Source organism: Anguilla anguilla, chromosome 12 (genome assembly GCF_013347855.1).
Source record: "Anguilla anguilla isolate fAngAng1 chromosome 12, fAngAng1.pri, whole genome shotgun sequence".
Taxonomy (NCBI): Eukaryota; Metazoa; Chordata; class Actinopteri; order Anguilliformes; family Anguillidae; genus Anguilla; species Anguilla anguilla.
The window spans coordinates 7905521-7920256 of NC_049212.1; the positions used below are offsets into that span (position 1 = coordinate 7905521).

Below are 14736 nucleotides of genomic sequence, written 5' to 3' on the forward strand. Positions count from 1 at the left end.
AGCCCCTTAACCTGGCATTTACCCCCTCCCACCTCCCCTGACCCCTCCCTGTCCCCCAGCCCCTTAGCCTGCCATCTACCCCATCCCCGTCTCCCCTGACCCCTCCCTGTCCCCCAGCCACTTAGCCTGCCATCCACCCTCTGGGTGTTTCCCTGAGGGTGGGGTCAGGCTGGGGGGGGGGGGGGTTGGGCGGGGAGCCGTAATCCCCTTATCCCTGTCCTTTAAATCTGAGGGTAGCAGGGCTGTGTCTCACAGCTGCTGCTGAGGGGGGACGGACGGACGGACGGACAGACAGGCTGACAGACGGACAGCACCATGGAGCAGACTCTCATGCTGGGGGTGGAGGGGGTGAGGAAGACAATCCTTCATGGAGGCTCCTCTGAGATGCCCCGGTTCATCAGCGGAACTAAGGTCTGTCCCATTATCTCTCCCTCTCTCTCCCTCTGACTCTCTGCCTCTCCCTCTCTCTCCCTCTGACTCTCTGGCTCTCCCTCTCAGACACATGCACCAGCCCTTCCTTCCCCGAACGACCTCTCCCAAACCCCTCACCTCCAGAAACTCTCACCTCCAGACACCCTCTCCCAAACACCTTCATCTCCAAACATCCTCTCCCAAACACCCTCATCTCCAAACATCCTCTCCCAAACCCCTCACCTCCAAAAACTCTCACCTTCAGACACCCTCTCCCAAACACCCTCATCTCCAAACATCCTCTCCCAAACACCCTCATCTCCAAACATCCTCTCCCAAACCCCTCACCTCCAAAAACTCTCACCTTCAGACACCCTCTCCCAAACACCCTCATCTCCAAACATCCTCTCCCAAACACCCTCATCTCCAAACATCCTCTCCCAAAAACCCTCATCTCCAAACATCCTCTCCCAAACACCCTCATCTCCAAACATCCTCTCCCAAACACCCTCATCTCCAAACATCCTCTACCAAACACTGTCACTCCCAAACATCCTCTCCCAAACCTCTCATCTCCAAACATCATCTCTCAAACCCCTTCATCCCCAAACATCCTCTACCAAACACTGTCACTCCCAAACATCCTCTCCCAAACCTCTCATCTCCAAACATCCTCTCTCAAACCCCTTCATCTCCAAACAACCTCTACCAAACACAGTCACTCCCAAACATCCTCTCCCAAACCTCTCATCTCCAAACATCATCTCTCAAACCCCCTCATCTCCAAACATCCTCTCCCAAACCCCCTCATTTCCAAACATTCTCTCTCAAACACCCTCACCTCCAATCATCCTCTCCCAAACCCCCTCATCTCCAAACATCCTCTCCCAAACCCCCTCATCTCCAAACATCCCCTCCCAAACCCCCTCATCTCCAAACATCCTCTCCCAAACACCCTCATCTACAAAATCCCCTCCCAAACCCCCTCATCTCCAGACATCCTCTCCCAAACACCCTCATCTCCAAAAATCCTCTCCCAAACCCCCCCGTTCCCTCTGCTTCCAGCAGGCTCATGCAGGTAGTACAGTGGGGTTTTTTTTCACAGCAGTAACAGGCACAGTTTATCAGGCTCAGGCTTTCCACACTCCACTGGATTACTCAACACCAGGGACCTCACACTCCAGTCCTGCTGGTTCTTCTTTCTGCAAGCAATTTAGGGAGCACGGTGTGTGGACTCCAAATAATCGATTAAATCAATAACCGGAGTGCTGAAACACACCAAAATGTGCAGACTGTGGCTTTTCAGAATTCCTGCTCTACAGAGTAGATAAAACTGGATGGACTACACAGAGGAGGGGTGGGGGGTTGATTTCCACCAAACATCATGTACACAGTACACAGATTTTTATTTAGATTTTTGTTTGGCAGTTAGTGCCAGTGCCTAGAACTGGCCCTGACTGAAACAACATGTTTGAATCGCCATTTGCTGTTACCTTCTCTTAGTATGTATTGCACCTGATCTTAAGCCAACTAGAACTATATCTGTATGTCACATGCGCCTTTGGTCCATATGAGAGGCACTATAGCCATAACTGGCTAAAGGGGATGAATTAGGTTGCATGGAAAACTGGGTGAGCGGGCTGTAAAGCAGCTGGCGGTGTGATGATTGGCAGGTGACGTTCCACTTCCGGACGCAGCTGTGCGACGACGAGCGCACGGTACTGGACGACAGCAAGAAGGTGGGCGTGCCCATGGAGGTGGTGATCGGGAACATGTTCAAGCTGGAGGTGTGGGAGACGCTGCTCACCTCCATGCGGGTCGGGGAGGTGGCCGAGTTCTGGTGCGACGTGACGGTGAGGTTCCGAAAGCTCCGCCCCCACGGGCCGCGGGGGGGGTCGCTGGAGTCTCATCCCTGTACACTCCTGCCCAGATTCGGGCCCTGAGCTCCTGGTAAATGAGTCACACCCGTCGTGATAAAATCCTCTTTTAAATGAGTCTGGGGGAAAACGGCCATGTTAGGCTCTGTGTGCTCAGTGCCCCGCACGCACGGGAGAGCAGTAGACCGTATGCAGCCTCCTCTTCCTCCTGCTCCCTCCGTTTCTCTTGCTCTCCGCGCTCCTCGCGTTCCTCCAGCTCCTCCCTGGTGTGCTGTTCACCAGGCTGTATCTGTACCCGCAGTTTACAATTAAAAATTAGGTCATTTAGCAGACGCACTTATCCAGAGAGACTTACAGTAAGTGCATTCTCTTAAGGAGGATGAGACAGCACATTTTCTGCCTACAGTAGAGCCCATACTTATCTTGACAGGAAAGAGTTAAGGTTTGTCAGTGAGTTCAGTTGTTTCTGTGAGTAAATTTGTTTATGTGAGTTTATTTGTTTCTGTGAGTTCAGTCTCTTCTGTGAGTTAATTTGCTTCTGTGAGTTCAGCCTTCTCTGTGAGTTCAGTTATTTCTGTGAGTTAATTTGTTTCTCAAAGTTCAGTTATTTCTGTGAGTGAATTTGTTTATGTAAGTTCAGTTATTTCGGTGAGTTAATTTGTTTCTCAAAGTTGAGTTATTTGTGGGAGTTAATTTGTGTCTCTGAGTTAATTTGTTTCTGTGAGTTGTCTTTTCAGTGAGTTAATTTGCTTCTGTGAGTTCAGTTGTTTCTGAGTTCATTTGTTTCCATGTGTGTTCCAAGCCTTTTGTGTGCGGTGCAGATTACACCTGGGTGGGCCTGTGCTCCTTAATCCTGTGTGATTACGCTGTGTCATCACATCTCCATTAGCTAATCCAGATTACTGCAGCGGGTTTAAAACCCCCCCCAGCCTGCTTCTCCACATCACCTGTGTGTCTGCAGCATCCCCAGTGCACCTGTCCTAATCGGTCCTTTCCCACCTGGATTTCAACATGGACAGCTCTCCCAAAGGAGCTTGTTACAGTTAAACGGCTGTGTGTAGATGCACACACAGCTTGTGTTTAATGCTGTTGTGCTACACTGATATTGAGATTCAGATGTATAGATTCACTGTTTTCTGTATCATATGCCACAGGTAACACAGAGCACCACATATACACGGGCTAACACAGAGTGTATATGCACAGGCTAACACAGTGTGTATATGCACAGGCTAACAGAGGATATCCCGGTGGCATAATATCAGTGAGGCTGTGCAACACCCTGCTGTACGACACACACGGTAACCATAGTGACACAATTAGCAACACGACCTGGAGTAACCATAGTGACACAGTGAGCACACAACCTGGAGTAACCACAGTGACACAGTAGCAACACAACATGCAGTAACCATAGTGACACAGCGGCCAATTAGCTTCCTGCGCCGTGCTCGTGGGCGTAAGTTACGAGCCCGTGCCCCCGCAGCACACGGGCCTGTACCCCATGGTGGCGAAGAGCCTGCGGCGCATTGCGGAGGGCAAGGACCCGGTGGACTGGCACGTCCACACCTGCGGCATGGCCAACATGTTCGCCCACCACAGCCTGGGCTACGAGGACCTGGACCAGCTGCAGAAAGAGCCGCGGCCCCTCTACTTCGTCCTGGAGCTGCTGAAGGTCACGCCGACCCGCGAAAACACGCTCACTCGCTCACTCTCTCTCTCGCCCACTCACTTACTCTCATTCATTCTCACTCACTCACTCATTCATTCACTCACTCTCACTCACTCACTCATTCATTCACTCACTCTCACTCACTCACTTCCTCAGTTACTCACTCACTCACTAATTCACTCACCCTCTCTCACCTACTGACTCAGTCAGTCAGTCACTCTTTCTCTTTCTCTCCCTCCCTCATTCACTCACACACATCAATTTGAATCTGAATCGCCACCCCACTGTCTCACATGCCCTCACACTCTGACCACACTCCTACACACATAGACACACAGACAACTTAAACAACCATTAAAATACAAACCAAATGCACATGAACACCATAGTTTCATAGTTGTGTGTGTGTAAGTGTGGGTATCCTAAGAGTGTCAGTTGTCTGCATGCGTATGTGTGTTTGCGTGCGGTCAGAGTGCTAGTTTATTATGTATTTGTCAGCATGTGGGTGTGTGGTGCTGCGTCTGTGGTAATGCTCCTGTCTGGCCAGCAGGTGGAGCAGCCGAGCGAGTACGACCGGGAGTCGTGGGCCATGAGCGACGAGGAGAGGCTGAAGGCGGTGCCGCTGCTGCACGGCCAGGGGAACAAGCTCTTCAAGCAGGGCCGCTACCAGGACGCCTCCAACAAGTACAAGGAGGCCATCATCTGCATCAAGAACAATCAGACCAAGGTGCCCTGGCTCAGCGGCGTGTGCGCGCGTGTGTGCGCGTGTGTGAGAGAAAGAGAGCACGTGTGTGTGTGTGTGTGTGTGTGTGTGCGTGTGTGAGAGAAAGAGAGCATGTGTGTGTGTGTGTGTGTGTGTGTATGTGTGTGTGCGTGTGTGTGTGTGAGAGAGCTTGTGTGTGTGTGTGTGAGAGAGAGAGAGAGCATGTGTGTGTGTGTGTGTGAGCATGCATGTGTGTGTTTGTGTGTGCATGTGTGTGTTTGTAAGTGTGTGAGAATGCGTGTGTGTGTGTGTGTGAGCATGTGTGCGTGACACCGTGTGAGTGTGTGGGAGCATGTGTGTGTGTGTGTGTGTGTGTGTGTGTGGGAGCATGTGTGTGTGTGTGTGTGTGTGTGTGGGAGCATGTGCGTGTGCGTGTTAGCATGTGCGTGTGCCTGTTAGCATGCATGTAATCTCTGTGACCTCTGACCCCAGGAGAAGGCGTGGGATGCTCCCTGGATGAAGCTGGAGAAGATGGCGCACACTCTCACCCTGAACTACTGCCAGTGTCTGCTGCGCACGGAGGAGTACTATGAGGTCATCGAGCACACCACTGACATCATCAACCAGCACCCAGGTCAGAGCTCACGCTGTGCGCGATTTGGGCGGAAAAGCCTCAACGCTTTCAGTTCGCAGGGAGAACGAATCTCTGTCTGCGTAGGGAACGGGGCAGTGCGACGTCTGAAACATCCCATCATCCTCTGCAACGTGGCCCCTGGGGACACAATGCCTCAGATGCCGGTGACGCCACTGCGAGGAGCTCTAAGGGATCCATCTGTACTGTTAGATTTCAGCAGGGAGATGGTCTCGCTGTGGGTGGGGCAAACGCAACAGAAACAGCTTATTATTTTATAATAACAACGGTAAGAATAACTTTATTTATAGAGCACCTTTTCAGCAAAAAAGCACAAAGTGCTTTACTTGGGGAAAAAAAGAAGAAAAAAAGCACAATAGAATAAAAACACGAAATACAATAAAAGAACTATAAAATAATGAAGATTGAAAGGAGGCCAGGGGCCCTTACTGCAAAGGTGCGATCGCCCTTTAATTTGAACCTGGACTCTGGAACCACTAGATGTCCCCTGGACTGAGGACCTAATAGGTCTCGCTGTCCTACAGGGGACCAATAATTCAGCAATTTAGCCTGGCTCTGGGAAATGTAAGTAAACATAAAAAAATTTTAAATCAATTTTAAATCTCACTGGTAACCAGAGTAAGGAGGCCAGCACTGGGGAAATGTGAGAAGCGTGTTTTGTTCTAGTGAAAAGCCTACTGGCAGAATTCTGTGTGGCTTCAAGGCAAAGGAAAACATGGGAGAATAAAGCATTGCCGTAGTCAAGACAAGATGTAATAAAAGCATATTTTGTGTACATTTTTAATGTATATATCATAGATTACATCTGCATGTTTTTTTCAGTTTAGAGAACCCCAGAGTGCTAATCTTACAGATCTTACAGATTTTGACACAATCAACAGACTTGCATGATTTTTATATGGAACGTGGACAGGAAGTGATGTCATTAGTGTACATTTACATGTTTCCTATATTAACCCATATACCGATACTGAGAATTACTGTTTGGCAAAGGTGCGTGCCTGTCACCATTCATGAGCAGAGAGGTTGTGTGGGTAACAGAACACGGCAGGGTACTATAATGAGTAAGGCGTTGGTCTTGTAACCTAGAGGTCACAGGTTCGATTCCCAGGTAGGGCACTGCCGTTGTGTCCTCGAGCATGGTGCTTAACCTGCATTGCTTCAGTATATATCCGGGTGTGTAAATGGACGCAATGCAAATGCTGTGTAACAAGTTGAGTAAGTCAGTCTGGATAAGAGCATCTGCTAAATGCTTGTAATGTAACACCAGCACGGTGGTTTTTCTGTCTATGAGAGCAAAATTATGCAGAGGAAGCATTATTCCGGTTTTTTCTGGTTTAAGAATCAATGAGATTTTTTTTTTTCAAACAATAGCCTCAAGATATTTTGCACAGAAAATAGTTGTTTTTGAAAAAAAAAAAAAATTTAAGCAGTGATACAGGTCAGCGAGAACGCAAATGCGGTAATTCTACCCGTCCTACGCGATGCTTTCTCATGCAACATTTACAGCACATTTGACATTTGTTTGGGTCGTTACCTTGCCTGATAGAATAACTTATTCAATTTATATATGCGGTCATATTTCCTAGCAGCCGCGAGAAGCAGTCCTGCGTGCGCAGAGAACAGAGTCTGCAAGCTGCATTCAGATGCTAATCCATCAGCTAGCTCTCAGGACAACCATTTTGCTTGTGTCCCGTGTTCTGCTTCAGGTTTCACATAAAGATGAATATATCAGGGTTGTTCTTTTTCAGTGCGTGTCCAGTAGGTTCCCTGATGGATTCGCACCTGAATGCAGCTTGTGGACTCTGTTCCCTGCTGATGCATTGAAGCGCATGCAGGACTGCTTCTCACGGCTGCTAGATAATATTACAGCATATATAAATTCAAAAAGTTATTCTATCAGGCAAGGTAACGACCCAGACAAACGCATCGAAGCGCATGCAAGACTGCTCTCGCGACCCCTAGGTGCTCCCATTGGCCCATCTCTGCTAAGCGATACGTGATTGGCTGGCCTGTTGACTGACTCCCCCAACACGTTACATCCACCATCGTATTGCCACAGGGGTCCGGACTTTATAATGCAATGATGTTCTCGGGTGATATTTACACCACAGTGAATGTAACATCCCTCTCTCTCTCTCATACTCTCCCACTCTCTCTCTCTCTCTCTCTTCTTCCCCTCCCTCCCTCCCTCTCAGGGGTTATGAAGGCGTATTACCTGCGGGCCAAGGCTCACGTAGAGGTGTGGAACGAGGCAGAGGCCCACGCAGACTTCCAGAAAGTTCTGGACCTGGACCCGGGGATGCGGAAGGCGGTGAGGAAGGAGGTGCAGGTGCTGAACATGCGCATGGAGGAGAAGAGGGAGGAGGACAGGATCAAATACAAGGGCATGTTCTGACCCCAGGATCCGACCTCAACCCCCACTGGCGCTCAACAAGGGCATGTTCTGACCCTGGGATCCGACCCCAACCCCTGCTGCCACTCAACAAGGAACCGTTCTGTCCCCAGGCTCCAACCCCATCCCATGCTGCTGCTCAACAAGGGCATGCTCTCACACCGGGTTCTAACCCCACCCCCCCGGTGGTGTGCACAATGTCAGCTGTGTGCGACAGTAGCTGTGTCCATCCCGGGTAGGGCCGCTCTCCAGCTGTACCTGCAACTGCACCAGAACCTTTGCCCTTTCACCACAGAATCGGGAGAAAGCACTTCTCCCTCTTGTAATAAAAGAGTCTGCAACAGACCACATTAATGCTTCATCAATAAACGTCACTCACAGGAAGACTGAGTGCTGGATTTCTTCCATTAAATATCCTGCGCAGATGATTGTAGCAAATCATTACACTTATCCCTATATGTTTGGGTGTGCATTTTCTACTTGCCTAATCAGTAATACCTTGTACTACCAGAACAAAAGTGTATTCATATTTGCGTGTATGTATGTAACCACACGCCCTGCTGACCTGTTCTTGCCAGATCATCCTTCCGGTCTAGGGTGACCAAGTGAGAAGGGAACTGGGGAAGGGGGTGGGAGGGATGGGGGGGGGGGGGGGCATGGCACAATCGAGGACAGCTGGATCAAAAATCTGGCTCACAATTCACACCACACCTGCACTTATACTGTGGCCGCTCACTAATTCCTCTACTTCGACAAAGCATGGAATTTAATTTATAATGCTGCATCAGCAAACTGGAGTATGTGTGTACCAACTAATTTGCAGGCAGCGCATCGAATATTAGAGTCATTGTCCCTCCCCTCCCGTTTCGAACATTGCTCATGGAAGCAGGAAGAGGGAGAGAATGAAGAGCGGCGTGTTTGCGCGCCCGGCTGACACAGAACGAGTGAAAACCAGGGGTCTCGCGAAACTGCTGACGGTAGAAGGGTCTGAAGGACACCCGGGGAGCTGGTTCGATAACAGCATTGCGTCATAGACAGCTAGATTTCCAGAGGGGGAATCCCCGCCGCCGCCGTGCCGTGTATCAGGGGATACTCGCCTCACCGGTGCGGCACGAGCTCGGAGATCGTATTTCACGGGGGCTGTTCTGCGGGCCACAGTCATCCAGGAAACAAAACAAACCAATAAGAAATCCGATAAACTACACGAGTACACAAAAACAAAAAAGCATTTTAAAAAAACAATGACAGCATATTTATAGGTCCAGCTACATTTACATGAATTCTCTCTAAATATAATTTTGTCATGTAACACTAATTCCCTCTCACTTTTATGGGAATGGGTCGTTTATAAGAATTTCAATATAGGCTATGCTGTAACACATTTTATTTCAGTGATTAACGTCCAATCATTACTTCAGCATTAGTCTATGTTATTTCGTTTAAATGACGAACAACACTTCATCTTAAGAAAGTCAGCGCGTTTCCTAATGCCGATTAAGTAGCTACTGAAATAAAAATCTGGGCTGTTCTTCTCAAGTGTGCCCTCACGTTTTAAAAGAATACTCTTCAGTTAACGCGGCAAATTGACGAATGCGTGGTCTCAGGCTTGCTTAACTTAATGCACGGCGGTATAGCAGCGTGTCCCGGGGGAGGGGTGCTGCACAAAGAACCCGCCCTACCCGCACGATCCCGCACTGGCCCGCTCTTATACTGGTGCTGATGCTGAGGGAACGCCGCGCGCTCGACCAGTTTAGCCCAGTCGCTCCGTTGCTGCAGCGTGACACGCACCCACAGCGCGCGGATTCATTTTGCCAACACACTGCGCAACAAAACTTACATTCTTTCATTATCACTGAGAGGAAAGTTGCAGAAGTAAATGTCGATTTCGGAAATTCGGTTATAGAATTTGACACACGATGAGACGCGGAAGAAATCAAGCCGAGACAGCTTGCTGACTGATTTGTTCTACTGGGGAAAGCGCGTGCACATTTGGAAGGAGATCGTTTTCTGCTCACGGTGGGTTGACTGCAACCGCAGAACGGAAGCAGTTTCATCGCATTCGATTACGGAAAAAGGATGTCTATGCATATTAAATCTGAAGCATATTAATTTAGATGTTTCCCTTTGTTATCGTTACAGTCAGCATCGATTGATCAGAGTTATATTTCATCGCGTGGAACTGGTTTATCTTCATCTGGGACAATTCATTGAACAGACTCCAAAATATCAATGTCCAAATAAATATTTGTTTTTTATTGGAAATAGAAAAAGAAAATCGTTTGAAATAATACATAGAAGGTGAGCGATAACTATTTTGCTAAATTATGGAAATTTAATATTTTACAAAGACTTTTAGGACTGCCACATTTAAAATAATTACTTTATACAAGCTCAGCGTTTCTTCTTGAAGTGGGGCTAATTGAGTTAAATAATGGCTATCAACACAGATACAGAGTTTGAGAAAACCGGCTTGGGAGAGAATGGATCTGCGCCACCCACTGAGGTCCAGGAGACGGAGAAACTTATCGGTGTCACGACCACCGAACCTACCGCGGGGAACGGCACGAAGCTCCCCGGATCATTCACGGTCAACATGGGGAGCGACAAATCCCCGGACGCGGACCAAAATGGACACAGCTTGCCGCTCAGGTCAGGCTCCGTGGGTCAACTCGGAGCGACTCCTCGCTCCCCGTCCCGTGGGAGCCGCACTTCTTCAACGGGGATCACCGCACAGGACCAGCCCAAACCCCGGGACTATCTGATACTGGCCATAATGTCCTGCTTCTGCCCGGTCTGGCCCGTTAACATCGTCGCGCTCGTGTACTCTATCATGGTAAGGGGAACTCACGGCGCTCAGGTGCTAGCCTTCCGGCCATTCTTCTGTCATTACTATCAATCATTGTTGTTAGCGGTGTGATGAGGTGGGACATATGTTACATTGCGATTATAATATTTGAGTTTCTCGTTAAATTGCGCTCCTATAATGAAATGCAATCGAGTTAAATTATATAACATCCCGCCCTCGTTTCCACACGCGCACACACACATACACAGAGAGAGAGAGAGAGAAAGAGAGCGAGAGAGAGAAACTTTCACTACATTGCACACAGTAAATAAAAATAATATTATTAAGTGTTTAATCAACACTTAGAAAGTACACATGGTCCCTATTGGACTCACGTGTACTCTGTTAGAGTATAACAATTAACATTGGACATTTTACCCTGTAGCCTATTTTAGAAACAATGTTCTATAACTTACCCTGATAATTGAAGGTGAATATTTTTTAAACCGATCATATGATTAGACAGTGGCGTCGGCAATGTAAATGAAAAGTTAAAAGTAACTTACACCTGTGCTGGTGGTTTCCCTTTTAGTAGTTCCCTTTCAGTAGATCCTCACATGAAACCTTCATTCATTCACTATAAACAGCAACGCATCGACTCCCAGTGTAACTTAGCAGTAGCCTATGAAATTTCACAGTTTATGAGTCCATAACAATTATGTAATGCATGCGCCGATCTGAAAGTCTTTGTGGTTTTTGTACATAAAAATGTTTTGTTGAAAATAATTTCTTTGGTAGCCTACAGGTTTTCTGGCACGTGCAGCCTAGCTATAGATATAGGTATGTTTAAATACGCGACAACCTACAAAATGTAATGTTATTTTTCAAGAACAGTATTACAAATATGTGTGGGAATGTGTGTGGGAATCGCTGACTGAATGAATTGGCTAAATTAACTATGTGATGTAGCAGTTAAATGCATTAATTCGTTTGTAGAAAGGACGTTATCAGTTAGCAAATATATTTAGTCTTTAACAACTATTAGACTACTTATTATTTTTACTAGGCCTACTATACCGAAACCTCCCGTCAATTATAAGTTTTAAGAAGCTACAGGAAACAGCTGGTTTTCTAATTGAAAAACAGCTGGTTAATTTTTAACGCTGAAGCTGAGAAACTACCCGACTCATACGTAACGTAACGTATACGCACGTAAGTTTCCAAAATCGAATATCCACCTGCTGGAAATTTGAAATAGAGATCGATTAATGAATGGACTCATCCACTTTACAAAATTGTTTAACCCGTTCATGTAGGCTCCTGCCGGTTCTGGGCGCGCGATTGTTTTCCCCCTGGGCAATAAACGTCATCAAAACGGAGAGATTGCGCTGAATTGTAGTGGCAAGGCGCGTGAAGGGCGTGGTGGCTTTACGAGGCTCTATTGGTTAAAAGCACAAAGAGGGATTTGCGCAATCCATGTTGACAGTTCGATCAGTATCGCTGTTGGTAAAGCGGATGGAGTATCGTTTGTTCCAGTGGGCGCGTGCATTAATCAGAATGGTTGGAGGCTGAACACAAAATTAAATTTCAAGGAATTAAATAAATGCGGTCATATACACGGCAGGTGATTGATATAGATAGGCTACTGCCTGCTCATATTGCCGCCATTTATAAGGATTGTTGACGCAGACTTGATAGTAGTGGTGTGAGGTGCTTTTCTCTGTTATTTTTCACACCCGGTTGTTGTTCTAACGGCTGTCACAAAAGCCTTGAAACTCGCCTCCACTGCCTGTACACACCGAAGCCAAAGTCAGTGATAAACAGAGCGAGTGCGGATGGAATGAGAACGAGGGGTTCCTCGACCCACTAGAGACATGCCATTTCTTTAAAATATGAATGCCCTGTCACAATGAATCAGCCACGGCGGTCGGCTGTACTCGGGGCCGCGTGGCACTCGCCTTAAGCGCGCAGGCAGAGCTACTTAAAAAAAAAAAAAAAGTAATTATTTTTTTTACAAGCGTTCGCGACAAACGCACGGGGATGGAAACGGTCTCTCTGTCTGAAAGGCTATTAATTATCTCGAGCATCAGACGGTGACTCTGATTGAAAAAACAAAAACAGTCTTCCGAGCCATTTTATGCCACTTTCCCTCTCCTGAGATGTATTTGTGGCTGCATAATTATTTGAACTACATAGGACCAGTTTGTGACCTTCCGCCACTTTACATACAGTACACAGCAGCTGTGTTCTCCTCCGGTGGGCCAGTTTGAACCTGTGCAAACCTATGGTCCTTTTTCCACCAGACTGTAGCTACTGGTGACCAGACAGACCTGCATCCTGTGCTCACCGTTTGGCCTTTACCCCTGTGTATGTGTCACTGTGGAGTCCCAGCACTCTGTCACTGTTTATACTTTGCTAACGATGCTCATTATTTGTTAGTGTGTGTGTGTGTGTGTGTGTGTGTGTGCATATGCGTTTGTATGAAGTTTTAAAATTTGTGTATGTTTGTAAAATTCCATGGTTGGGCATGTCGGGTGGGGGTCAGTTTTGCTGCATATAGCGATGAAACATATGGTTAGAAGGAGCGGGGGGCTCATTTCAGCAGCAGTGTGTTATTTGGGCTCCCGTGGAGAAAGACACAGCTCTTAGTGCTGATGTATCACCTTCTATTTCATGACTCAGTGATTCTCCTCCTCAACCGTAGAATCTAATGGTTGTGCAGTAGACGAGATTCCCATAATAAGTACACAAAGGCATGGACACACAAACACTGTGCTCAGCACTAATAACACACACACAGTGCGCACGACTATAAACACACAAACACAGTGCTCAGCACTATAAACACACAAACACAGTGCTCAGCACTACGAACACACAAACACAGTGCTCAGCACTATGAACACACAAACACAGTGCTCAGCACTAATAACACACACACAGTGCGCACCACTATAAACACACAAACACAGTGCTCAGTACTATACACACTCAAACACAGTGCTCAGCACTATAAACACACAAACACAGTGCTCAGCACTATAAACACACACACAGTGCTCACCATTGTACACGCACAAACACAGTGCCCAGCACTATAAACACACAAACACAACGCTCAGCACAATGAATGCACAAACATAGTGCTCAGCACTATGAACACACAAACACAACGCTCAGCACAATGAATGCACAAACACAGTGCTCAGCACTATAAACACCCAAACACAGTGCTCAGCACTAATAACACACACACAGTGCTCACCACTATAAACACACAAACACAGTGCTCAGCACTATACACACACAAACACAGTGTTCAGCACTATAAACACACAAACACAGTGCTCAGCACTATACACACACAAACACAGTGCTCAGCACTATAAACACACAAACACAGTGCTCAGCACTATAAACACACAAACACAGTGCTCAGCACTATAAACACACACACAGTGCTCACCATTGTACATGCACAAACACAGTGCCCAGCACTATAAACACACAAACACAACACTCAGCACTATAAACACGCAAACACAACACTCAGCACAATGAATGCACAAACACAGTGCTCAGCACTATGAACACACAAACGCAGTGCTCAGCAGTATGAACACACACACAGTGCTCAGCACTATAAACACACAAACAGTGTTCAGCACTATAAACACACAAACACAGTGCTCAGCACTATACACACACAAACACAGTGCTCAGCACTATAAACACACAAACACAGTGCTCAGCACTATAAACACACAAACACAGTGCTCAGCACTATAAACACACACACAGTGCTCACCATTGTACATGCACAAACACAGTGCCCAGCACTATAAACACACAAACACAACACTCAGCACAATGAATGCACAAACACAGTGCTCAGCACTATGAACACACAAACACAGTGCTCAGCACTATACACACACAGTTCTCAGCACTATAGATGCACAAACACAGTGCTCAGCACTATGAACACACAAATACAGCGATCAGCACTATAAACACACACACACAATGCTCAGCACTATAAACACAAACACAGCGCTCACCTGTACATACACAAACACAGTACTCACCTGTACACACACAAACACAGTGCTCACCTGTGCACACATAAACACAGTACTCACCTGTACACACACAAACACAGTACTCACCTGTACACACACAAACACAGTGCTCACCTGTGCACACATGAACACAGTGTTCACCTGCACACACACAAACAC

At 47.2% G+C, this 14736-nt stretch overlaps 2 protein-coding genes across 3 annotated transcripts in view; both read left to right on the forward strand.

Moving 5' to 3' along the window:
* The first annotated feature begins 315 nt into the window (after positions 1-315).
* Positions 316-8094, forward strand: aipl1 (aryl hydrocarbon receptor interacting protein-like 1). Its single transcript, XM_035385930.1, has 6 exons — positions 316-411; positions 2085-2264; positions 3775-3963; positions 4511-4687; positions 5156-5297; positions 7514-8094. Exons 1-6 carry the CDS (start codon positions 316-318, stop codon positions 7711-7713), a joined length of 984 nt encoding a protein of 327 aa, XP_035241821.1. The 3' UTR covers positions 7714-8094.
* A 1339-nt stretch (positions 8095-9433) lies between these two features.
* Positions 9434-14736, forward strand: part of trarg1a (trafficking regulator of GLUT4 (SLC2A4) 1a) — a 16808-nt gene continuing 11505 nt past the window's right edge. Inside the window, exons 1-2 of one of the 2 annotated variants that reach the window (XM_035384107.1) lie at positions 9434-9726; positions 9850-10543. In XM_035384107.1, the coding sequence (XP_035239998.1) occupies positions 10142-10543 (402 nt within the window). In that variant the 5' untranslated portion in view covers positions 9434-9726; positions 9850-10141. Of the gene's footprint in view, positions 10544-14736 lie in introns of both variants that reach the window. The other variant, XM_035384105.1, reaches the window with a different exon arrangement.

What these genes read in the sequence shown, in the direction of transcription:
- aipl1 (XM_035385930.1), top strand. Translation starts at nt 316, where the DNA reads ATGGAGCAGACTCTCATGCTGGGGGTGGAGGGGGTGAGGAAGACAATC. An exon ending in TCAAGAACAATCAGACCAAG is followed by an intron (nt 4,688 to 5,155) that starts GTGCCCTGGCTC and finishes CTCTGACCCCAG; the next exon opens with GAGAAGGCGTGGGATGCTCC. An exon ending in CATCATCAACCAGCACCCAG is followed by an intron (nt 5,298 to 7,513) that starts GTCAGAGCTCAC and finishes CCTCCCTCTCAG; the next exon opens with GGGTTATGAAGGCGTATTAC.